The sequence below is a fragment of the Onychostoma macrolepis genome, chromosome 07 (genome assembly GCF_012432095.1).
Source record: "Onychostoma macrolepis isolate SWU-2019 chromosome 07, ASM1243209v1, whole genome shotgun sequence".
NCBI lineage: Eukaryota > Metazoa > Chordata > Actinopteri > Cypriniformes > Cyprinidae > Onychostoma > Onychostoma macrolepis.
The window spans coordinates 28,491,967-28,519,178 of record NC_081161.1 but is presented as its reverse complement, the minus strand read 5'-3'; the positions used below and the strand labels follow the sequence as shown (position 1 = coordinate 28,519,178).

Here is a 27,212-nt window from a genome sequence, read left to right as displayed (position 1 = left end):
TACTTTATCCCTAAGGGACTTTATGACAGGCCTGAAATACTGCTTCAATAACACCACAGGATGAGACAGAGGAAGAGGGAGCCATTTTAGGAAGGAATGCCCCCTGCTCTGGTTTCACTGAGCGAGAGAGTGTGAAAGAAAGAGAGATGATGATGATGATTTATAAAAATGTAATTTTCTTTTTTTTTATGAGGATTTGTCAAAATAACACAGACTAACATACTTTACATATTATACCATTGTCTGTTGTAGTACGAACCTCATCAAGTTACAAAATTTATTACAATAGTTCTTTCTTGTTTATTTACTTAGACTCATGTATTCACTGTAATTAAACATAAGTAAATAAATAAAAATTGCCCTGTGAATGAATGCAACATAACTACAACATAAGATATATAATGTTTAAAGTAGTCTGTATTATTTTGACAAATCCTGATAAAAAGCAAATAAAAAAAAAAAATCTTAACTCCTCGTAGCATGTGCTGGTCTGCTCGTCTATAGGTTACCTTTCCTATCGTCATATGTTGGCATTGTGTGGATAGATGGTTGTGTGTCTGCCTAAATAACTGAATAACTGTCTGTCATCATATCCTTGAATATCATCTACTGTATATATATCCAGTATATGTGCTGGATTACTTAGACTTGAGGGGAATATATATAGATTAAGATAATGAATTCTATAAATTAATTTGAAGGCAAAGACACATGCATGTGGCTTCTCATGTATTTGTGATGTATATATGTGTGTCTATACATATGTATGTGTGAGAATGTTTGCTAGCAACAAGCATGTTTAGCTGAGGCTAGTGAAAGTAAAACTGATGAGAAAATGTCTGACTGTGTACGGATGCCCAGTCTAGTGTGGAGCCAGTCCGTCTGCCGGCCGACTGCCCTCCTGGAGACTCGAGAACATCCGATCCTCCTGCAGAGAGAGAGAGTGTGAGAGCAAAGGTGAGAAAATAGAGAGAGAAAGAGAGTGAGTGTGTGTGTGTGTGTGTGTGTGTGTGTGAGAGAGAGAGATAGGGGGCTGGCTGAGGGTGGAGTACATACTAACACTTCTTTACAACATCAAATTTGTCACCTAATAATGTAAAAAGTACTGTTCATGCATCATACGTAATAATTTATGCAAATCATATCTGTAATATATTTGCAAGATAATTTTTTTTTTTTAATTAAACATCCTGAAATCATGACTATGAATAACAAATGGTAAATGCAGTCAGGCATGTTCTAGTTAACAACCCATAGAATAGAATAGAATAGAATAGAATAGAAATTTAACACTGAAAATTCACATATAAATAAATATATATTTAAAAGGTCAGTTAATCAAATGAGAATGTGCACTGAAAAATGGTGTAAGATTTACTTTTAAACAGTTTTGACTAATTGTTAGTAAACTTCACAATAATTAAAGAAACAGCAAGTAACACTAAAATAAAAATGAAATTTTGAAGTAGAAAGTCTGAAATCAGTGGGCGACTATTAACTTCATTTTAGAATTCGTTAATAGCTTTTCATTTATCAGTAATACACTGTAAAAAAACAAACAAACAAACAAAACAAAAACAAACAAACAAACAAAAATATATATATATATTTTTTTTTTTAATTTATTTATTTATTTTTTTTTATCATATTTCAGTTCAATTGCAAAAACAGATAACTTAGTTTTCAAAAATCATGTTTTTTCATTGTGCATTCCAATTCATCTCAATCAAACTGCAGTTGGGTTATTTTGATTAGGTAAAAAAATAACAAAAATAAATAAATACTAGCCAACTAACACACAATAAAAACTATAATAAAAAACATGTATACAATAATAAAAAAAATGGAGTTATCTGTTTTTGCAAATAAACTCTTCATACACACACACACATACATATATACTGTATATATATTTCAATGTAGTACTGATGAATAAAAAGCTATCAAAGAATTTTGGAAGTTAATAGTGACCCACTGATACACACACACACACACACACACACACACGCCCACCGACCACACACAAACAGATAAACGCCATTATGTGCCCATCAGGAATAAAATGAAGGATGGATTATCTTCTTTATATATCACTGTGGCCTGTCTGATAAACACTGGAGCTGAACAGCAGAACTGTGTCTGGCTCCATGGGGACCATATTGATTTCTCTGCTGCAGAGCTATTGACAGGAAATGCTGGGCAGTCTACAGTGGCTCAGTCTTTCATAAAGTATACAGTTTATACTTGATAAAAAAAAAACCTAAAAAAAAAAAAAAACCTGTAAGCCTATAAAAATATAATAATTCAAAATTATATGATGGAGCAAAGACAAATATTTTTCTTCAGCAAGCAAAACAGCCCAAAAAGAAAACCACCTCCATAGACAGATACTTATCCAACGGTTTGGGGTAATTCAAAGCGCTTTTGAGATTCAAACGAGAAGGGGACATACTGTAGATGAAGAGAGAGAGGACTTTGAAAAGAAGTGAAAGGGTAGGGAAATGGTTTTGGCAGTGTTTCAGGATCTGGTCTAGCAGTGTTATGTCTGAAGGATGTTTAAGGAGCGGGCCGTCCCGAGCCAGGCTTCCAGTCTCACTATAATTACTACAGTGGCTGACAGACATAGTGCTTACAGAAACAAAACAGAGACAGGATTAAGAATAAACACCAATATGCCTACACGCCAAAAACTCTACACACATAAACGTATACATCACAGACACAGTACATACTGTACATACATGGACTTTAAATAATCTAAGAGTTATAGGGCTGCTGAATGATTTAAAAAAGGGTGAAAGAAAATAAAGGCTAAATATTATATTTAGATAATAACCTGATGACAGAATGATTTATGATGCTGTCTACATTTGTTTCACTCACCATGCATTTTCAAGACTGTATGGGAATAGGGAATAAAGAATAAGAAACGGGGACATGTGGGGAAAAAAAATGAATCAACTGAAATGTAATTAAATGTTTTACGTGACGTCAATATGGCATTTCTGCATTTTTTTATTGGTTTGATCTGCTTTAGTTCTCTTCCTATGGGCCTCACAGCTCTATTGTGCCATTGAGATTTAATTAGGTTGATCCTTTCAAGCCTTAATCAGGAAGGCTTTTTCCACAAATTCAACAAGCAATAACTTTACAGTGGTGATAAACAACCATGCATTCATTGATTTTAGTAGATTAGCTTAAGTTCCTCGAAAACTGATTATATAAAAAAGCTAGTGTTTGTCACTCCAATTAGTGACTGGTGCATTGTAAATTTAATAACGGAAGTATATGAAAAATCTGTGTTGTAATTCATTTATCTTATTCAGCTATCTTTCTTTATTTTCGAATGTACCTTCAACTCAAAGCACAAGATCGCCAAAATGAGATACACAAGTTAATTACATCAGCCATCTCAAAGAAAGGCAATTGTTTGATTTTACAGCGTGTCGTAGTTAAATGGGGTGTACAGAACATTCTCTGGGAAAATCATCTCTGTTCACATATACAAAGGGCAAGTATTTGAGTTAATTCTTTGCAAGTTAAACGACTGAATCCCAAACTGGTATGATCTGGTGTGGTAGAAAACGAATTAGAGCAGCACTGGCTGAGCCAAAATCACCACACTCACTCAGAAATCCAGTTCACGGTGAGGTCAGCCCACCATGGAGTTAAAAACACCACGGCTAGAAACCTCACGCAGAAACACAGCTGAGAGCCAGAGATCCTGCTTCGAGAATGTGACAAATGAGATCAATTAGAGATAGAAACTAAAAAACATTCATGCATATAAGAGAACAGACCATATTATTTGAGCTGATTATGCCGTTTTATGCACAATCACCTGATAAATGTGGGAGAATGCAATGTTGATTTTAAAAGTTTAATCTATTCAAATCCTCCCTGAAAAGCAGCATCAGCTCTTGAGAAGACAAATAATGCAAATGCCTCCATTTTTCCGTTTCCCTGCACAGATACAAATGTTCAAAGGTGCTTTTTCTCTTCTGTCTCCACAGTCATAATATGGTGCTCAAAGAGCTGAAGAATGTGTCTGGAGCTGGGCGGCCGGGGCAGCGCGGCGCAGGGATAATGTCTATGTTGCTTTCTGGGAGTCCTGTTTTAAAAGGGATGAGGTGGGGCCAGGCAGACTGCTGAGTAAGCTAGCCACTACGCGGTCGCCCTCTAGAACAAACAACGGCACTAAAAGAACGCTTCCCTGGACCCCGATGTATTGCAACACTGAAAACAGAGAGCGGTGACACTTAATGTGATGTGTAAGCAAAGTAAAACATTAAAAAATGGAATTAAAACATTTCATTTAGAGATTTTTGAGATGTTTGAAAAACACTATATGGCCTGCTTTACAGACAAATGAAATACTTGAGCTATGAGCTAATTGGAAATTTCCAAATGAGCTTTGATTCATTTCATTGGCAAATATATATCCCATAAGCTTTTTATAGCTTTATTCAGGAAGTCAGCCAAACACAAAACATCCATCATCAAGAGACCCAGAGATAAATTCATGACGGTAAGCTCAGCATTGATAATAAGGGTCAAATTAAATTAGAGGTTAAATTTTTGCTCATTTTCTGATTGATAGCAGCCAGCTAAAACATACTTCAACGCTGATATTAATCATGTGCAATATTAAATAATATGAAAAGTATTATTTTGACATCTATTGCTATTTTTCTTTTTTACAGATCATATTAAAAGTTTTTTTTTTTTCAAATTTTCATATGGTGAAACAATAGCCGTGTTTAAATTTGTCTTATCTACTGCTATATATCTATTGTTATATATATATGGGGAGTTGACAAATAAAAATTGGACTGTGTCCCATGGTGTGGCATAGCAAAAATGTAGGAAAAAAAACAACATACAAATAACATGAGAAAAATGTATCTTCATTCTTAGAGTTACAAATAGCATGAGAGAGGTTTATCTTCAATGTTAGTTTTTTTTTTTTACATTTTTGCTGTCACACCATAGGACACATTGATATATATATATATATATATATAAATAGAGCAGTATTACAAAAATCAGTATGTGTGTGTGTGTGTTTTATTATATATGTATATATTACAAGATATGTAAATTCCACACAGAACTCCGAAATGCATTTCTTTTGTTTTTATTTCCTCTGTCCATCCATAAAGACATTGCACCATACATAAATAATTATGTTGTAAAAATGACTCAGTATTTACAAGTACTCCATATAATACGTTTATATAAAACTTTATATTAAATTTAGATAGATTACATTTGGGATTGTGGCTGTGGGCATCGGAGAGTTTGTAGTGAGTGTGTGCAGGGTGTGGTAAGAGCGATGTATACGTATGGATTTGTTCATGTGTATACGTTATCTGTGGTTGTTCAGTAAAATCTCTAACCAGCATGGGCATGATGTAATAAACTGTCTTGAGTAGCACGGTCCCCAGCCCTTGGCAAAACTGATCCTCACACTGTTTGGGTCGTATGGCCCTTCCATGTGCACCAAATCGCTGGGGGGTTGAATTTGGCACGACTTCTCATAGTCAAAAACCTTCATGGAGTAGCCTGGCATGACTCTCCTCACAGTCAAACTCAGGTAGGGGTGATGTTCCAGAGTCGGGGAATTCACAAAAATAGGGTGCTGACTGCGATTGTAGGCCCAAACTCCATCTGGCTCTTTGCTGAGGAGGATGCCGTGTCCGATTTTGCCACGGGTGCGCTGGACGGAGGTGGAACGTGGAGAGAGGGGGAGCAGGCCCAAGCACAAGCCTGTACCCTGAGGTAGGTCATAGAAGATGCTAAGAGAGGCGTCATGAACTGGGTACAGACGGCCCACGCGTGTACGAAGCTCCCAGTATGCCACGTTACACCAGTGGTTCTGAGCCAAGGAGGAGGGAGACATACTGGCATCTGTGGAGTGAAGAAAAAAAAAACAAAAAAAAACAAAACAAGAAACTTTGATTTTCAAAAAAGGACACAAACCAAAGTACAAATATCATTTAAATAATTTTTTCAAGGAAAACTTATTTTTTTTATTTAGTTAAAAAAGCATTGAAAATCTATTTATTGTAAAATCATACAATATTTATAATTAATTTAATAAGAGACTGGTGAAAAAAACAACAACACAGAAACGGTGTCATTATTATTGTTGTTGTTGTTAATATTACTATAATACTGGATAGCAATGATTTTAGCAATGTTGCTATAATCTGTCATGTTTACATTTTGATGATATACTAACATGCATTGTCCCTATTAAATCAACTAATAAAACAAATTAGTTTTTTTGTAAATAAATACAATAAATATTACAATTTAATTAAATTAATAAAACTGTAAAAGTTTTCACTTTTTTTTTTTTGTCCAAATTTGAGGTTGATTAGTAAAAAAACAAAAACAAACTGGAAATACATAATTATTATTGTGGTTGTTTTTGATATTACTATAATATTGGATAACAATGTTGTTGCTATAGGGATAAGTGTTTTTATGCTGATGTTCATTAATGTGCATTGTCGCTACAAATAAACAAACAAACACATAATACTTATTAAATATGATTTAAATATAACATTTCTTAAAATAAAACTTATTTTTAAACATTTTTGTTGTAAAATTACATCAGGTTTTGTGTTTCTGAAAGCCACCAGTGCCCCAGCGGCATGCTTATTTCTACAGTAATGTGCTGTCGTGACAAGTAATGTCAATGTTTTGACCACTCTTATATCAGCTCCCTTATTCTTTTTGATGTTACACAGTACATGTGCACTCTCTAAATCTCCAATCCTATCAGCAGAGGATTCGAAACTGAAGAAGCAACGACCCCCACTAACAGGCCCAAATCTGTCATCTCTGACTCTAACACCCCCCGCTCCTGCCTCAGCATTCCTCTCTCCCCACGCGGGGCCGACTGGGGCCCCCTCTCCCCCTCCGAGGGCCAGCATTCAGCTCTCTGACCACTCAGTGAAGGCTCGCGACCCCCTGACCCCCCAGCCGCCAGCCTATCCAGTCTGATTAACTCAAACACAGACTGATGGCATTATTTTGCTTCACAGGCTCTATTGAGGGAGAAGATCTAAAGCCCTGGGCCTGTGCCCTCATTCTGCTCAGTCTCAACCCTCTCTGGCCCAAACAGACAGCAGAGGACACACTGTTAATGAAGTAAGTTTTGTTTAAGGAGGGGTATGGAAATACATGATCATTATCTCAGACTCTCGGGCCGCTCACATAGTAAGTACTTTCAAATATATATATATATATAAATATAAAAAAAAAGGATACACTAGTAAAAGACAGAAAAGGAGGACATCATTTTCATAAAAATTTGCATAAAACTTCCTGGATTTAAAGTAAATACAATGGAAAAATCATGCAAAATAGGAAAACAATGGAAAATAATCTTTTCATCTGCTTTTCATAGAGTGCCTCACTGTTTAAGTTTCATATTTAACTCCCTTCGATTGTATGCAAAGACATGCAAATCACATATTTGCTACCTAGTTTAATTCTGCAAGCAATGCTATGGTGTATGATAATGTTCAACCTCTCCTTTAGAAAGTTCTCTGTTTTGCATGCACAGTTGTTAGTGCCTGCAAAAGCATTCTTGGTGCTTGTGTGCCTAGCCTAAACCAACACCACAAAATGAGAGGGGGAAGGAGAGGATGGAGTCTTGTCTGTCCTGCTGTGCCAAATATTAGATCTCCCTCCACATATTAGACCCTTCCACTGAGCCAGTGATTGGTGGGGGAGCTTAGAGGGGTGATAATGGAAATGCCACGACGAGAACTGCCAAAGAACTCTACAACACTTCCAGTATTTTCACAACTCTAGAACAATAGCAGCGGTCGAAATTGTTCGGCTCCAAAAATAAGCCAACAATTTTCTTTCTTTTGGTACGTCTAAAGCTTTATTCTAAAATAACACTTTAACTTCTATCATCATTTACTCACCCTTGTTTAAAACATATATGGCATAATGTTTCTTCTGCGGAACATCAAAGACAACTTTTTTTTTATTTTTTAATCCATACAGTGAAAGTCAATTGGGACCCCATACACTTATTGTATAGACAAAGCAGTCAAAACATCCTTCAAAACATAACTCCTTTGTGCTCTAAAGAAGAAAGTAAGTCATACATGTTTGGAATAACACGAGGGTGAGTAAATGATGACAGAATTTTGATTTTTGGATGAACAATCCAACATGCTTCATTTTTAGTGACATAATAAATGGAAGTTAGGCATACACGCACATTTCCTTATACTTACTGAGGGATATAATTGTACAAGTATCTTTCTTTTGCAAGTCATTTTGTTGCTCATTCCACTGGATGACGAATTTGTGGTAAGGGAATTGACTGCATATTGATCCCTATCTAAGATGAAGCTAACAGCTAGTGTCAGGATGAAAAAGCAAAATGATTTCTCCCTGTCACAATACTGAGGAGAAACTGAGAGGAATATGCAGACAGACAAATGCAATCACGCATAAACGCAATTACAATAAATCAGCCAAAAAAAGTAACTAGATCAAAAAAGCCTTAATATGCGTGTCCCTTAAAAACAGGGGCAAATCATTTTCCAACAATTGATAGAGTCGTTCTTTGTCAACATCTGTAAAGAATCTCTGCAGAGACAGGCAGGATTTCATTAGTTAAATTGCGTGTTGGCCTGCGCTCTGTCAGGAAGAGGGGAAGCCACAGCAAGGCCTGTAATTTAAACCTTATTTTAAAATGCGACTGGCTGGCTGTGCCAGGGCTTGCATTGCAAAACTCAGCAGGAAGCAACAACATGAAAATAATGGAGGAAAGAACGTATGTGACACACCAAAAGAGGATCTTGTTCCTTGTCTCCAGAGCTCTATATGCTGGGTAATAATAAGCACAGTGCTGTGAGACACACAGCAGATAAGAGCTCAGGAGGCCCTGAGTCCCCCAGTCAGCATCTTGACAAAACTGCCCATTGTTGCCCATAATCTAATTTTGACTCAGTGCTGAAAAGTTGGTGCATAAAGCTATTTGCATACAGCACATCTAGATATCATATTCAAACTGTAGAAAGTCAACAATTATAAGTTCATGAATCTTCAGAGAAAAGTGTAACACATTAAGTGACAAAATAGAGAGAACCAGAAATCATATGGCTACATAACACTACAGAAACAAAAGCAACGAAGGAAAGCAACAACGTCACTACTTCAGGAACCATTAAATAAGCACTGAGAGTTTATGTTTGGACTTAGTCCTGGAGGTGAATGCATGTATGTATGATAGAGAGAGGAATGCTTAACTGACCAAATGCTAACAAAAATAACATGGATAAGCTAACCGTTTGACATGTAGCAGCTCTGAAAACAGATAATTGCAACAGCCAGCAACTTTAGGTCCAAACCAAAGCATCACATACAGTAAACACACTAACATTATTTATTAAAAAAAGACGACAAAATAATTAAATAAATAAAATAAAAAATAAAAAAACTGTAAAAGCAGAAATACTGTGAAATATTATTACAATATGAAATAACTGTTTTCTATATTTTTAGAGTTAATTTTTTTTTTTTTTGCATTTAAAATTGAATACATTTAAATATATTCCTGTGATGGCAAAGCTGAATTTTCAGCAGCTTTACATTTGGTGCTTATTATTATTATTAATGCTGAAAATGGTTGTTCTGGTTAATATTTTGTGGAAACTTTGATTCGATGAACAGAACGTTCAAAAGAACAGCATTTATTTGAATGAGAAATCTATTGCAACCTTTTAAGTGTAGCATAAGCATAAGTATAAGCCATTTGATGTTTAGGTTTAACAAAGGCAGTAGTTACTGAACACACTTGTTCCCTTTTAAATGCATTAATTTACTGAAGACTTGCACACCAACCTGAATAGTCCAGCGACATGCCACCAAGTGAACGTGTGGCTTCGGTTTCTATGTAAGGCAGCACTGGGAGGGAAGAATCTGCAAAATGACAAGACGAAAAATTGAACCTTTTCTCCATTTGATTGCTGATGAAAACATGACATACAGGGTTTAAAACATCATACGTTATTTCAAGGAACCTTTGCTTTCTTAAAGTGAGAAAGACAAAATTACTTACTCAGTGGCTTGTGTTCTGGTAAGGGGGAGAAATGGGAGTAGGGAGGAGGCGGTGTGTCTGAAAATAGGGAGAACTGAGTTAGAGTTTTCTCTAAATTGAGCATCCCTTTACAACTGAACACATCTCAGACTTTTCAAGGCTATATGACCAGACCTAGAGATCTAATACTGTGACAGCGCTTGGCACAGTTTCTCCAGAATTTCTACACAAATGAGAATGTTCCCAGCTGGTATGGAAATTACAGGTGAAGAAGAGCATCCATCAAAAGACAATGGATGTGTCGTCATGTGCCAAGAATGCATGGAATCCAATCAAAAGTGACCTGTTCTGAATCACATTATAATAGTGGGTGGAAAGTTGGAAACACTGCAATTTTGCTAATGCAGAGAATGAAAACTTCATGGAAAACACTTAATGAATCAGACTTTGCTTTAAAACTATTAACCATTAATTATTAGTGTTGGTGCTAATGGGCTGTAGTGACATTTTGAATGCATGTCAAGGTCTCATGCACTTAGTGCAATTCATACTGCTTTAGACATTTATTTTTGATGTATGTTTGTGTATTCACTAAACCAAGCATGTTACAATTTTACAGTGTATTCTTTCTTCACCCTCCTCAAAGACAATTGTTCAATCAATTCTTTATCTGCAACTGTTATATACACAATGCTAGGGTAGTGTTTTTGTGAATAGGGAGGGAGCAGAGAAATTGAGAATCCCAGAGGGATTCTAGTTGGGAATTCCACTTCCTGAACAGGAATATCACCGTCCAACTCCCCTCCCTTTCATTCGCCCACGCTTCAAGTAAAAATCACATTTATAGTAGTATTAACATTAGTTTTTCCTGATTTGATGCTACAGAAAACACTTAAGATGATTGGCTGGTCTCCGCTAGCTTGAAATGGTCTTATATGGTTTAAGACGGTCTCCTGGCCTGGGTAAACATGGACTTCCAAAAAGTGCCCAAAACTCCTCTAGAAGCATCAAACAGACCAGCCTGGATTAGTTGGGAGATCAACTAAAACTAGCAAACAAGATCTGCTTTTTTCAGCAGGGCTGAAAACACACTTCAAATGGACGGCAAAGCCATTATAGCCTTGACTAAAAACATTCAGAGGTTTCCTTACCATCCTTGACTGGTCCACAGACACGGCTGTAGTGATGAGGGTTGCAGCAGAGGGTCTGGCTGTCCTCTGCCCTGAAGCTCTGACAGTGACAGAGCAGTTTGAGGAGAGAGGAGAGCCGAAGGTCTGGCCAGCGGAAGAGCCGACACAGCAGGTACTGTGGAGACACCAGCTGACCTCCAATTCGCACTTCAGTCTGTGAAACCAGAACACATCCACTTGGCATCCCGCCTTGAGACTCCACAGCTTCCAGTAAAACATCAAGAGACTTCTCTTTCAACTTTTTGAGAAACGCATAAGTGCACTTCTTGAGTTCTTGCTCGGTCACGGCACCATTTATCCGTTCCCTGCCACTCAAACTGCTATAGTTGTTGTGATTCCTATGTTCTAGGCGACAAGCGAGTCTGTTTTTGCCTCTGGGGAGGTCTCTAAATAAACAGCATGTTACCGTCCTGCCCTCGCTCCCCTCGTTGAGGGGTCCATCGTGCTCAATAAGGATCTCCGGTTCATCGTGTTCCTCTACGCGTTTGCTGCAGGAGCCTGCATTGTTTCCCGCCGGTGCGTATTCCGTTCTGGGGATCTTCTCGGGGTTGCTGTCACTCCAGTCATCCGGACCACCATCGCCCCCTTCTTTACCTGCGGTGACCAAACGGCTTCTCCAGAGTCGCCGAACCAGACCCGTGCGTCTCGTCCTGAACATACGACAATTTAAACAGTTTGCATCCGTTTTTCCTATGTTTGGTCAGAACCGCGGAGACTCCAAACGCTCGTGCGCTCGCTGTGCGACATCAATGATCTGTGCTCGCATGCACAGCCAAGCAGAGCCTGAGCAAAGCCCAACATTAGACTCCGCTGCTACAATATATCAGCACTGTAGCAAATGGATGGCTATAATAATGATAGTGCACTGCGTGAGGAGCGGTGCATCCAGTCTGTAAACATTCCCCAACAATATGAGAAACTTCTTGTTGAACAATACGAAATGCACGATATGCAGAAAAAAATCTTCGATAATCTCAGAAATAGACTTTTTTTTCCAAGCAAACCTTCTGCAGCAGTTTAATGACGCCGAGCACATGAATTGATCTCACTATAATCCTTATTCATGTTCCACGCGCTCCTCGCAGAAGAAAATGATTGTGTTGCGACGGCAAAGCGGTCGTTCCGAGTGGATAGACGGACGTGGGATGTCTTGATGGTTTCGTTCCGTGTTTCGAGCGAGATTAATGGGATTCTTCGATGGTCTTTCGCCGTTTCACTCTCTTTCTTCTTCAGATACACACACACGGGGCCCCTGAGGAGAGCAGTGGAGCCATTGGTTGATTCCCATCATGTGCTCGTCTAGACACTTTGGCGGCTGCGAGCCGCGCTGATTGTTGCGCAAACACAGTATCAAGTTTCCGAACTCTTAAAGGAGCAACATGTACCTGTGTGTGTGCGCGCGCGGTGGCAGCGACAGAACACCAAAATGTTACTGCTGCAATGATTGTGATTGTGCAGGGAAAAAACAACAACCCAACACACCAAAATGTTACTGCTTTAATGTTTAAACGTTTTAATGTGATTGTGCACGAAAAAACGTGTTACAATAACTACAAATAATGAAATGGCTAGAATAACACCCCGTTTTTATCATTAATGTATGTAGTTATGTTTTATTATTTTTAAATAATAGAAATACTACTAGTAGTATTACCACCACACTATTTTAATTGTTGTGCATATTATATAATTATATATGTATATATTATATAATTATATATGTATAGTGTGTGTGTGATATACACATATATCAAAACCAACAAAAGAGCAATAATATGCAACTGTTAAGTCTCAGTTAGCCCAACGCAATGCATGTAGCAAGGTTTATATATATATATATATATACATATACACACACACACATACAGTGCATTGCGAAAGTATTCATACCCCTTCATTTTTTCACATTTTGTTATGTTGCTGTCTTATGTTAAACTGCTTTAAATTACTATTTTTCCACATCAATCTACACTCCTTACACCATACTGACAAAGCAAAAACAGAACTGTCACAACTTCAGAAATTTATTAAAAATAAAAAACTGAAATAAGTACATTGCTAAATATTTAGCCGAAGCACCTTTACAGTCTCAAGTCTTTTTTGTTTGATGCGACAAGCTTTGCTCATCAGCATTTGGCAATTATCTGCCATTCTTCTCCTCATCTCTTCTCCTCTCAAGCTCTGTCAAGTTGGATGGGGGCCGATGCACATTTTGAGGTTTCTCCAGAAATATTTGATTGGGTTCAATCCCAGGCTATAAACCTATAAGCCTATAAGCCACTCTTGCTGTGTGCTTATAGGGTCATTGTCCTGTTGGAAGGTGAACCTTCTGCCCAGTCTGAGGTTCTGAATGCTCTGAAGTCTGAACTAGGTTTTCATTAAAGCTATCTTTATATTTTGCTGCACTGAGCGTTTCTTCTACTGAGTCCCTCAGTCCCTGCTGCTGAAATACAGCCCCACAGCATGAGGCTGCTACCAGCACACTTTACTTTTGGGATGGTACTCTGCAGATGTTGACCAGAGCTGGTTTCCTTCAAACATGATGTTTAGAATTGAGGTTCATCAGACCAGATAATCTTGTTTCTCAGAGTCTGAGGGTCCTTTAGGTGTTTTTTTGTAAATTCCTAGTGTGTTTTCATGGATCTTAACGGAAGAGAGGATTGAGTCTTGTCAAACCGCCATAAAGCCCAGATTGGTGGAGTGTTGCAGTGATGTTTGTCCTTGTGTAGGTTTCTCCTATCTCCACATATGATCTTGGAGCTCAACTAGAGTGACCATCAGGTTCTTGGTCACCACACTAACCAAAGTCCTTCTCCATCAGTTGCTCAGTTTGGCCAGGAGGCCAGCTCTAGGAAGAGTCCTGGTTGTTTCAAACTTCTTCCATTAAGGGTAACAGAGACTACATGCTTCTGTGACCCTTCAATGAAGCAGAATTTTTTTCTGAACTCTTCCACAGATGTGTGGCTTGAAGCAAACCAGTTTCTGAGCTCTACAGGCAGTTCTTTTGACCTCAGTGCTTGGTTTTTGCTCTGATATGCATTATCAGCTGTTAGACCTTTTATTAAGACGTGTGTGCCTTTCCAAATCATAGCCATTCAACTGAACTTGCCACAGGTTAACTTCACTTGAAGTGTATTAACATCTACAAGCAATATGAATGCTCCTGAGCTAAATTTCAACTGTCCCAGATAAGGGTATGAATACTTATGCAATATCATTTAAGTTTTATTATTTTTAATAAATTTGCAAAGATGGTAAAAACCTGTTTTTTACTGTTATGGTGTATGGAGTGTAGATTGATGTGGAAAAAAAGTAATTTAAAGCAGTTTAACATAAGGCAGCAACATAACAAAAAGTGAAAAAAATGAAGGGGTATGAATACCTTCGCAAGGCACTGTAATATACAATATACATAATATGTTAATATATATAATATATATATATATAATATGTATAATATAATATATATTGTTCAGTATTGTTAAAAAAAAAAATATATATATATATATATACACACACACACATACACATATATACACATATACACATATACACATATACACATATATACATATATACATACATACACACACACATATACATATATATATATATATACACATACATACATCAAGAGCAAGAATCCTCTGGCTTTCTCCCTTCACTTATCATAGGGGGTGATAACTGTTGTAGCCTGGCGTCAGGCTAATAATTGCAGCTACTCCCATTAAGTCTCTTAGATAGTCTATCAGCAGAAGTCTGGAGACAGAGAGAGCAGCACCAAACCACCCCCCCAAAATAACTACAGTCCATCCAGTCCGGACAGACGTGGTCTTGTTGATGGGGTCTAGCAAGACCCAACAGGAATAGCATGTCAACAAGCCCCTTATTCCTAATGGACCTTAGGGAGAGAGGCGAGACAGTGGGAGACAGAAAAAGAGAGCACTCACATCCCTTAAGGCCTTTCCTCAGGTCCATACTCCATTCTGGATGGCGCTAGTTCCATGAATACTGCCAAAATGCTCTAGAGACAAAAACAAAGTCAAAATACATTCAGATAACACAAGTGCAACTAATATAGGCTGAAGTGATGAGTTGATGAAAATATCTCCAAATCAACTGAATGCACAATTCAACAATGTAAAGAAGCTGTGGTATGGACTCGATTTCTGACTGCTGGTGTGGCCTATGGTAGCAGGAAGTCATAGCCACAGACAGACATTAGCAGTGTAATCTGTCTCCTGTGGAAGGTTCTGGCAGTCAAAACAAGAGTTTCGGCAAGGAAAACCTCATTTATGGTGAAGACAAGGAGACAGCCAGAGACTTAAATGAATGTCTGCTGTGTAAATGTGATGCTTCTACGTGGCAGGAGTATATGAGAGAGAAAAAAAAAGCCTGAATATCCTCAACAAAAGCAAAATGTGACGTTCTCTTCTACTCCTCTGGAAATTTTAATATTATGGCTACAGTACTTCTACTCTTAGGAAATATTTACTGTAAAAATATTTTCTGTACTTGACAATATTAACTAACATTAACAATGACAAATGCATTTATTACAGCAGTTATTCATCTTAGTTGACAATACAGATTACAGTTGTTCATTATTAGCTCAGGTCCATAATATTTTTAAAGGGACCCAGACAGCAAGGAGTGTAGGCCCAGATCCGGCCCACAACTGGCCCGCATGGATTTCACACCGTTGTTGCTGTCTGGGGACAGTTCACCTAAAAAAAATTAAAATTCTGTTGTCATTTTCTCATCCTCATGTTGTTCCAAACCCATAGGACTTTAATCTTAATCTCTGAAACACAAGTTATTTTATATTTTTAATGAAAACCGAGAGGTTTCTGTCCCTCTGTTGAAAGTCCAGGTAACCAAAACTTTAAAAAGGTCAAGAGGCATAAAGGTCAAAAGGAATAAAACAAATTGGTGGTTGAATCCAAGTCTTGTGAAGAGATATGACAGCTTTAAATGATGAACAGATTTAATTTTGGCTTTTTTACATTTAAATTTAAGACGTGCATACATATTAGCACTTCACACATGGTAAATACAGAAGCTCAAATATTTTAGAACAAGCCTCATTGGTTTTTGTGCGTCACACTCACATTACGCACACACAAGCTTCCGTGTTTACCGTATGTGATCCGGTCTACTGTATGCTTGTGTGTTTATATGTGAATAAAAGCCTAAATTAAATCTGTTCATCATATACAGCCATCATATCTCTTCACAAGACATGGATTAAACCACTCGATTCATATGGGTTCATTCAATTAGTTTTACAATGACTTTAGGACTTTTTTGGATCTTCTAAGTTCTGGTCACCTGGACTTTCAATAGAGGGACACGATTAATAAACTAAGATTAATAAATGCTTTTCCATTGTTAGTTCATGTGAACTAATGTAGTTAACTATTGAACTTCATTATAAATTGTTAAGGTTTTTATCATGCTGTACTTACATCTTTGTTTCAGTGTATTTACGTTGCCACAATAATTAACAGTATGTCCTTTCTACAAGTCAACATTTGAGGTGGATCAAAACCTTTCACAGTTGTCCTAAAACCTAAAACCAAAATGAATCCATCTGAAAATGAATCTTTTTTGATCCACTTCAAATGTTGAATACTGTACATGATATGATTGAGTTTTAAGAGTTTATCCAAAATTTATTTTTCAGCAATATATACAGTAATATATAGCAATACCACATGATCAAAAGTAGATCACAGCAGGTGATCAACAACAAACTTCTGTTTCTGTGAAGTTATTTAAAGTAGCACTATTTTGCCATATTGCTTTTATATAAACTATAATATATCTGCTTTTATTCAATAAACAATCAGTTAATATTGAGTACATTAGATACTGCGTATGGCCAGTTATTTTGCCTGTTTTTGCTCTGACAGTGAAAACTACAACACGGCGTGTCATTTCGTTCTTGAATGGATTTGTACAGTCAAGCGGTTGACAAAATCATTCAAATGACTCTCTTTTACAGTCACCTGCTTTGCTCCTGAATGAGTCAGAGTTTTTGAATGAATCAGTTTAGTGAATGATTCAAATGATTTACTCGTAAAGACAGTCACTGGCCGCCACCTACTGGCATAATGATGTAACCTGCAGAAACACTAGACTGTTATTATAAAATAAAGAAGTCAGAAAGAAAACGCATCACTACTGGTTTTCATTTATGTTTTTATTTCATATTATTTTAATTCAATTAAAAATATAATGCATATTTTATTATATATAGTAAAAAAAAAACTTGCACTCTCTAGACTAGCATATTCTGGTGCAAAGATGGTGCAAATCAACACTAGCTCTATGATCATTGAAAAAAAATCTGTTTTAAGCAAATAACATCAAAGAGTTGCTTTATTTACCTAGGCTAGATTCATTAAAAGAACACCCCACTTTATACGATTTAATCCTTTAATAGCTAAACAGCATATCTGATGAATACTTATTTCAAAGATTGTTTCCTCTTTGAATATATAACAGTCTCTGCATTGCTGTGCAAAGCTGACTCCTTCCATTCATTTTGTGTGCTTTTTAAGCATGCCTGTTGTTGGCTCTACGAGCGAAAAGAGAATATCTGAGAACCCGAGGAAGGAAGTAGGCTAAAAACAGAGGAAAGGGAGAGAAACTCGGCGAGATCAGACCACTCTGTTGCTGTAGCTGATTGTAGTCTAGTCTAGTCTCGGAGCGCCTGGCGCCGACGAAGCAGGCCATAAACTTCTAGACGATAGAGAGAGATAGAGCTCTTACTCTTACTTGTGCGAGTAAACAAAGAGTTTACTTCACTTAGCGTGCAATTGACTTTGCATTTGTGCAGCACAGTCGATGCAAATGAAGTTATCTTGTGCCTCGTCATTTCAGAACTATTATCTCCACAGTGGCACACAAGACTAAATGAATACAATAACACGGGTAAAAATGCATACAACTGTGGACCTCTGCTGAGATTCAAGTATGCTTCGGGGGAAAAAAAGAAAGGAAAACAGAGACAGAGATGTACAAACGCAGACAGAGAGATATGAAGATTACAAGTGTTTGCGTTCATCAGTAAACCTGCATGACAAGAGACAGGCGTGTCCCGTCAACAGTAATAGACTTTGCGTGCATCTGTGCCAACCGGTATTTACGTCAGTGGGTACAAAGTCTACATCTAATCTCCAGGAGAGAGATGCAGAGAGAGAGAGAGAGAAAGAGGACGGAAAAGGGAGAAGACCGTTCCCGGGGCCAGCAGGGCTCCTCGGGGTGAGCTGAATTAAGTAAGAGATCGAGAAAGAGAAACAGAGAGAGCGAGGGGTGGAGAGGCAGAGAGGAGAGAGTAAATCAATGGAGGAGATTTGAGACAGGAAGACTATGGCGTCAGTACAGGCTGGAGATAAGGGCTTCAGTTCCATACACAAACACACTTGTTCTCCCGGGTCGAACAGCTACACATACTTTGTCTCACTGTCAGCTGACCAGACACGCACAGGGCCTCTCTGCTGGTGCTTTTCATCACCGCTCATGCACTGCTATAAGCAGTTTATGCTCCTTGGTGCTCCCTGACTTCCCCTGTTGAAATAACTACCCCTCTGATTATGGTTAGTACTTTTCTTTAATTTATTGTATGTGAGATGATTTTTACTTTTTCACTCAAAACACAAAATCATTCAGTTCAGTTTTACTCAAAACATACTGTTATACTGATGGTTTGTTTTGCTCCTCTCTTTTCTCTGCCTGTAAACTCTCTTAATATAAAGTTGAACTCTGTCAAAACAGTAACAATAGATTGGCTGAACTCACATGCATTTCGTCCTTAAATAAGCAAGATCCACAACACTATAAGGTGAGGAAACACGGGCCTGACTGAGAAACGTGCAAGTCTGGCCAGGGGTCAGAGGAACTTTTCCTCAAAGATAAGCAAGAGAGACAGAGTACATACAGACTTAAGGGAAAAGCTACTTCTTTCAGGAAGAACCCTCTGCTTTGAAAGTAATGTTGAGTACAAGTTTACCAAGAATGTGTGTATGTTTTTGTGTGTGTTTGGCTCTGATTTAAACTGACAAAGGAGCAGGAAAAACAGGAACTGAACTCCTCTACAAAAAAAGAGTATTCGGTACTACTAATTTCTGTATTCGGTTCCTCTTGTGACTTAAATGTTATTGCGTGATCATTTCAACTTCAACTTCATTATGTTAGCCAAATTACTCATAAATTACTTTCAAGGCTGCATTCTGAGGCATTGAGGTACTATTTTAGTACCCCTTAAACTGCTGTAGTGTCTTTGGACTGAACATTGATCTGTGAGTAAACTGATCCTGTGTGGCTCTCTTTTTGTGTACTGTATCACAGCACAACATCCTGAATGCTTCACAGAACAACACTGTCTTTTTATATTTTTTGTCTTGGTTTCCAGTAAAACTACCTAAACATCCTTACAAAGCATTTGTTTTCATGTGTTCTCATTACATTTATGCTTTACAGTAAAAAGTACTTTTTTAAAACATTATATACATTATATATTTTATTGACCAGTAAAAATGAAGGTGGGTTTGTGGACTTGCCAAAGAGTGATTAATAAACATGGTCCTCCTAAGTGTTCATTGAGAACTAAATTTAACACATCACAGTCATGTTAAGGTTATTTATCTTGAAAGGTTATTTATTCTAAAATATCACACACACACACACACACACACATATATATATATATAAAACAACATTATGCAAAGAGTCCATAACATGCTTTAAAAAGGTCCTGAACAGGAATGGAGACAGAGAAAGAGACTGATTGTGTAGTATGGTCATCTAGGGAATACTTTGCACTCTTTCTCTCCTAAGGAAGGTCTTCACTCTTTTACTTACCAGACTCTTTCTATACACAGCTTTAAACTCTTGAGAGACCAGGGCATTGGGCACAAAGCAGTACCGCATTTTTCTTCAGTCACAGTTTCTTTGTGACTGAAGATTTCTGAACATGTGTATCCATTAGAGAAGGCTAAAAGTAAAGACAAAGAGAAAGTTACTAAATGTAAGGAATAGGTACTGTGGGTAATGAATTCATGCAATTTGTGTGTTTGTGTGTATTCCTGCATGTTTCTGGAGGGAATGGGTGGGATGTTTTTATGGTGTGATTCATTCAACTGTTTCTAAATCTCTCCCTGATTACTGTATATTGAATTCCCAGCATTTGGCAAGGCAACAACTCTCCCACTAGTTCATAATTCTTGAGAAAAAATATAAGCCCTCAGTGTGAAATGGAGAGAGGGAGAGGATGTGTTTTTGAAGAACGTGGTTTATATTGCAAGTAATTGCATGTGATTCTTCTCCCAACTTCAAAGCGAATGGATCTGCAGTTCAGGGTTGGGAGGCCAGACCACTACCAGATCGGCTCTCAATTTCCTGTCCCTGCCTGGCTTTGAGCAGATAGGGGATTTGAGGCAGAAACGTGTGAAATACAAAAGACAGATTTACAGATTTGTTTGTGTCTGTTACAAGTTTCAGGCTCAAAAAGTTGAACATTTAACTTAAAAATGTTGTAAAATCTAAATTAACCATTTTTATTTAAGTCAAAGCAATGATACACCAATGAATATACCAATGTAATACTTATTAAGGGTCAAACCAAGCAGAAGTAACTGAACCACTGCACTTTCACTATTAATTCTTCGTATGAAGGAAGAACATGCACAATACAACTGTTTTTGAAGTTGCCAGATTTAGGGCCTCACAAATCATCCAATCACAAGCATATATTTTATGTATTCATGGACGGATGGATGGATGAATGAATAGATGTTTTTTTTTGTTTTTGTTTTGTTTATTAATGTTGGTGGGTGCTCATTCTCTGTCATCTTTCATGGTCAATACAGACACAAACTTCCCAGGTGAAAAACAAGTGCACTTCCATAATGTACTTTAAGTGCTCTATTTTCACACACTAATTTTGTACTTAATATACTAAAAATGATTCTTTAGTACTTCTTAAGATAAACTTAAGATCATCTAAGTGTACCGAACTGTGCTATTTTGAGACACCATGAATATGAACTAAAATGCACTTTTAACATACTATCCCTGTATTTATAAAATGTATTTAGTTACACTAGAACACTCAAGTGTACTAAAAGTGGTGACTAAATACATTTTTTAAATACAGGGATAGTATGTTAAAAGTGCATTTTAGTTCATATTCATGGTGTTCCAAAAATAGCACAGTTGAGTACACTTAGATGATCTTAAGTTTGTCTTAAGAAGTACTAAAGAATAATAATTGCATGAAAATAGAGTACTTTTTTCCTTTCAAGCTTGTTGAAAGTTTTTCCTTTGCCTTTATCCGTGACATAGAGCAGCAGCCTATCATATAATTATCATCCATGAGAGACAAGACAAGACATACATCAGGTGGCCCAGGGAGGAGCATGGCAGATAAAGCTTTATCAGTAGGTTCAGGACCAGTTTTTATATGAAATCCAAATAAGAGCTATCTTAAAGAAATCTTGTTCCAGACAGACTGGCCGGTTTTATTATCTCTAGAGTGCATGGTTAGAGCAAATAAAAACATGCATATGCTCATACAAAAAAATCTCTAAAAATGATTACGAATTTTATTTTTATAAAGTTATGAAATATAATTTCTGTTTCTATAAAATGATGGCACTGGCAAGTCTCAAGTCACTCCAAGTGCCTGAGGTGAACCGTGCTTAGTTTTATTCCTTTAGGTCCATGACTGGCACACCACATGCACACACACGCACACGAGCTCTAGATTACAGCTTCATGGTCCCTCTCACAGTCCATAGCTGGGATTGGCAATGACATGTGAATGCAGACCAGCTCTAATTTAAGCATCCACATTTATACGCCCATAATGGGGTCAGTATAAGCGCTTTTGGAGCGGGCCAGAGACTGTCCAGAGCTCTCTTTCCAGAACTAAGGCAACACATTGTTCCCAAAAATGCCCAAAGCACTCTTTCCAGAAGGCTATACATTATTTCTATATGAGAATGAGGCTTAGCTGCTGAAACTGTTCGTTTTTACATTGTATTCATAACCTATAACGCAAAACCGTCTAATTAATTTCATGGAATTCATGCATGAATTAAATAAGATTGAAATCTAAAATCATAATCTGTTAATTATCTTGGTTTTTTTTTTTTTGCATTGGACGAATGTGTAGCATCTAAACCTAATGCCAAAACAACTTTCACACAAACACACACAAATTCCTGAGCGTGAAATAAGGATGGAGGCTTTTGAAATGAACTAGTAGTGCATATCCCTGCAGCCAGGCAAGAGGGCTGTGGCATGCCTGTGTTATTGAGTAAACCACTTTGGCCTGTGTTTGTGTTTGATAGGATCAGGGGCTCAGTGGGTGGCGAAGGACTCTGGTAACTGAGTACTGAGGCTTTAAAAACTCCTTGCTGTTTTTGGGGGCTTTTTCTTCAGCCCAGCCTCCAAGCAGCCTGCACGCTGAAGGGAAGGACTGAAATGTAAACATCCAAACATGCTCGGGCCCTTTTAAAAGGCTGTTTTCAGGCCTCCACTCTTAATTGGAAACAGACAGTGGCCTTGCATGCAGAGGTGGGGTTAAAGCTCAGACGCTACACTGACAGGCTGCAAATCCCACTCTCCCACAATCTTTGATGTGATGTCTCACTCGTTTTGAAACATTTTTCAAGCAAATTATAGGTTATATCGCTCATTATATCTGTATGGGTGTGTTTTCATAAGGGTGACGTGATGGAAATATTTAATTGAGTTTAAAATTATTTACCTGTTTATTCCACCGTAAAACTTCCTCCAAGAAAAATACAGTCCACGACAAAGTACAAAGCAATCGGGCTAGTAGTGACAAGATGAGCACGGCAACAATATTTCAGTACTTACTGAAGTCCTCTGTGGTCAACATTTAGTGCCGGGGTCATTTACCCGTGCGGATTGATACTGTGGTGCTTTGCTTTCCTTTTTCAACAGCAAAAGAAAAGAATTTAAATTATTTTATTTAAAAAAATGAAAAACCTTTGGTGCGTTTCAAATTGCGTATTCATTAGTATCCACCTTTTTCTTCCCATAAAAATGGGCGCGGCCATTTGTAAACTCTATGGGTCTAGCTTCCTATTTTTAGCTGTACAAAACAGTTCATTTTCTGCTTGATATTGAAAATTGGTGTGTCTTACCATTTTATTTTAATGCATTATCTTAATTACGAACACACTGATTTGTAGTGCAAACAGTTTTACTGTTTACTGCACGTTGTTATTCTTCTCCTTCCCTATAGCGGCTAATGAACGGGAAGTCTTGCCCATAGGCTTACTTCCGCTTTGAAGAAAAAGGTGGATAGATAGGGTGTTCACTCTGAAAACTCCAGCTAGAAGTGGTGCACTTTAAATACCTGGATGGATGATGCACTTATTTAACCAAAAAAAAAAAAAAAGGGTGGTATGTTGGATGCACTCAACAGTCACAGATTTCCTTACATAGGAGTGGCTGTCAGACTTGGACGGTAATGTACATACATAGTAAAAGTGCATAGTGTATAGTATGTCGTTTGAGGCACACTTTTTTAACTGCTGGACTGAAATATCTGACTACTGAATGTCACAATGGACCAATCAGAATCAAGTATGCCTGAAAGCCATCTAATAAATCTTGGAATGATTTCAAAGTTCTGTCAATGTTTTTTTTTTTTTTTTTTTTTTTTGAATCTGTATGGCAGGAATTGTGTTGTTTAGGTAATTACTTGGCGACCCTTTAAATACCTCTCAGCTCATACTCACACACACATTGCTCCAAGAGTCATTACTGATGAGTGAGAGGGAAGTGAGGGAGTCAGTCCTGGCATCACTGCAAAGTTGTTAGTGCTGGCTGAATGGAGGTGAGTGCACGGGATGCTTAATTGGTCCAGTGTGCATGTGTGCGAGCATTGGTGATAATTGTGATTCACAGGTGGCCACAGTCGTGGCCTGTCCAAGCTTGAGTTCATACCAGGGCCTGGGACAAAAGACAAAAGATTCCAGAGCTCTTTGTTATTGACTGTGGTCAAAGCCTCTGGCCGTCCCCGTGTCCACCTAGACATGAGTTCATGAGTCTCTATCCTGAAAATTCAAACAAGAGCCTTGATGCAAAGAACACAACACTGATGTTAAGATCTCATGCCAGTATTTACCGTCATGGCCAAAAATATTGGCACCCTTGGTAAATATGATCAAAGAAGGCTGTGAAAATGAATCTGCATTGTTAATCCTTTTGATCTTTTATTTAAAAATTCACAAAAATCTAACCTTTCATTGGAAAATAAGAATTTAAAATGGGGGAAATATTATTATGAATCAGTTAGAGAACAACTGCACACTCACTTAAGCATTATTTATTAACCAACGTTTCGGCTAGTAGCCTTTTTCAAGGTATGTTAGCTACTAAGCCGAAACATTGGCTAATATGCTGAAGTGAGTGTGCAGTTGTTCTCTAATTGATTCATATTTTTTCCTTCAACTTGCATCTCATAAGGTGTGCATTTGCTTTGCCTCGCTTGGGAAATATCATTATGAAATAAATGTTTTTCTCTAATACACATTGGCCACAATTAACGGCACCCTTTTATTCAATACTTTTTGAAACCTCCATTTGCCAGTTTAACAGCTCTAAATTTTCTCCTATAATGCTTGATGAGGTTAGAGAACACCTGACAAGAGATCAGAGACCATTCCTTCATCCAGAATCACTCCAGACCCTTTAGATTCACAGCTCCATGTTGATGCTTCTTCTCTCTTCTTCTCAGAGGACTGGAATGGCCAGCAGAAGCTTGGTTTTGTGCTCAGTTACTCATTTTTGTGTTGTTTTTGAGGTTTGTGTTTGGATTATTGTACAGTTGGAAGATCCAAACATGGCCCATTATAAGATTTCTAACAGAGTCAGTCACTTATTGATTTTTTTATCTGTTGGTATTTGATATGATCAGTGATGCCATGTGTCTAAACAAGATGTCCAGGACCTCCAGCAGAAATATAGGCCCACAACATAAAAAATACAGCAGTATATTTCATTGTACACATGGGGCACTTTTTATCCCTGTGTTCACCAAACCCATCTTGAGTGTTTGCTGCTAAAAAGCTCATTTTTTTAGTTTCATCTGTCCATAGAAGCCAGTCCCATTTGAAGTTCCAGTCGTGTCTGATAACTGAACATGCTGGAGTTTGTTTTTGGATGAGCTCGGAGAATTTTTCTTGAAACCCTCCCGAACAACATGTGGTGATGTAGGTGATGTTTAACAAATTTTTTAAAGGTTTTCTGACCCCGAGACTCAACTATTTTCTGCAATTCTCCAGCTGTGGTCCTTAGAGAGTCTTTAGCCACTCAAACTCTCCTTCTCACCGTGCATTAGGACGATATAGACACACGTCCTCTTCCAGGCAGTTTCATAATATTTTATGTTGATTGGAAATTCTTAATTATTGTCCTGATGGTGGAAATGGGAATTTTCACTGATCTAGCTCTTTTCTTAAAGCCACTTCACTAATTTGTGAAGCTCAATTATCTTTTGCTGCACATCAGAAATATAATTAAATTAATTTAATTCATATAAATAAGTTTGGTGTTTCTCATTATGATGCATGATTAAGGGAATTTGGGCTTTGTTTTCCCTCCTATTTATATTTCTGTGAAATAGGAAGCCATGACTGGATAATTTCATGTTCATAATCACCCTGGAGTGCTCAAAATTGTGAATATGAATGGGAATATACTTCAGAGATGTTTTACTCATAAGAATTTCTAGGGGTGCCAATAATTGTGTCCAACGTGTATTTGAGAAAAACATTTATTTCATAATGATATTTCCCCCCATTTTAAATTCTTATTATCCAATGAAAGGTTAGATTTTTGTGAATTTTTAAAATAAAATATCAAAAGGATTAACAATGCAGATTAATTTTCACAGCCTTCTTTGATCATATTTACCAAGGGTGCCGATATTTTTGGCCATGACTGTACATGCAGAATAGTAACAAGTATCTGGAAACTGTTATGCTTTCAAGCTTCTTATGCCTTTAAACTTTCAATAAACCATTATATTCTTTTTAAGTGCATGAAGATAATTAGAACTGCTGAGTAAAACTAGTTTTTGTAATTGTGCCAACAGTTCAGTACAGCCCCATGATGATGAGTGCAAAAGTAGAATGTGTTCAAATGTCCACTGATTTCACATCAAAGCGATTAAGTAAATTTTACTGGCATTATAGCAAAAATACCCCAGTAAAACCTTTCTTGGCGCCTCCTATCAGATATTGTTATCAGATAATGGAGAAATTCCTTCAAACATAGATATGCCATTAGCATGCAGTCTCCCCAGGCATTTCCCTTCTTTGTTGACTGAAGGACCAAAAACATGTTGAAACGAGACGCGACGCTGCAAAGCGGCATGTAGCATCAAGATTTTCCTGATAATCATACTGAAATAGCTTGTCAGACATGAAAGAGTTTGTGTTTAAGCCTTGCAGGCTATTTTCTGGTGAGATCATCTTTCTGTAACATAGACCAAGCAAAATGGCTGAGAGCGCAAGAACATTGTGCATTCATGGAGTGATATCTATGCTGCAAATGAGTCAAAACACAGAGGATATATAGTATGACATATGTTAGGATACCTACAACATTCAATTTTGTTGTGCTTAACTTAAAATGTTCAAAAATATATTTGCTATAGAAGATGGGGGAAAACAGGCAAAATCTGAATGTTTTTTTAAATGCATTCATAGTTTGCATGGTATTTCCTCATTTTGTTGTAAATTCAATGATTGAACTAAATCTCTTTGGTATCAATGTACTTTTCCTCTTGGGCCTAAATCAAGTAGGTGGAATTTCCCAGAATGGATTGACAAAAACAATGTGACATTCATGTCTGTTATTGCCTCGCTTGAGAGAGTGTGAATGTCAGTTTT

At 37.4% G+C, this 27,212-nt stretch overlaps 1 protein-coding gene across 1 annotated transcript; it reads right to left on the bottom strand.

Moving 5' to 3' along the window:
* Positions 1-5,116: 5,116 nt before the first annotated feature.
* smad6a (SMAD family member 6a) lies at positions 5,117-12,615 on the bottom strand. Its single transcript, XM_058782115.1, has 4 exons — positions 11,233-12,615; positions 10,103-10,159; positions 9,886-9,963; positions 5,117-5,910 (listed from the first exon to the last, which is right to left on the bottom strand). Exons 1-4 carry the CDS (start codon positions 11,927-11,929, stop codon positions 5,369-5,371), a joined length of 1,374 nt encoding a protein of 457 aa, XP_058638098.1. The 5' UTR covers positions 11,930-12,615; the 3' UTR covers positions 5,117-5,368.
* Between the last annotated feature and the right edge of the window lie 14,597 nt (positions 12,616-27,212).

Coding starts and splice junctions, on each gene's coding strand:
- smad6a (XM_058782115.1), bottom strand. CDS start 11,929: ATGTTCAGGACGAGACGCACGGGTCTGGTTCGGCGACTCTGGAGAAGC. Junction 9,964..10,102: donor ACCAGAACACAAGCCACTGA/GTAAGTAATTTT, acceptor GTCATTTTGCAG/ATTCTTCCCTCCCAGTGCTG. Junction 5,911..9,885: donor CATGTCGCTGGACTATTCAG/GTTGGTGTGCAA, acceptor TTCACTCCACAG/ATGCCAGTATGTCTCCCTCC.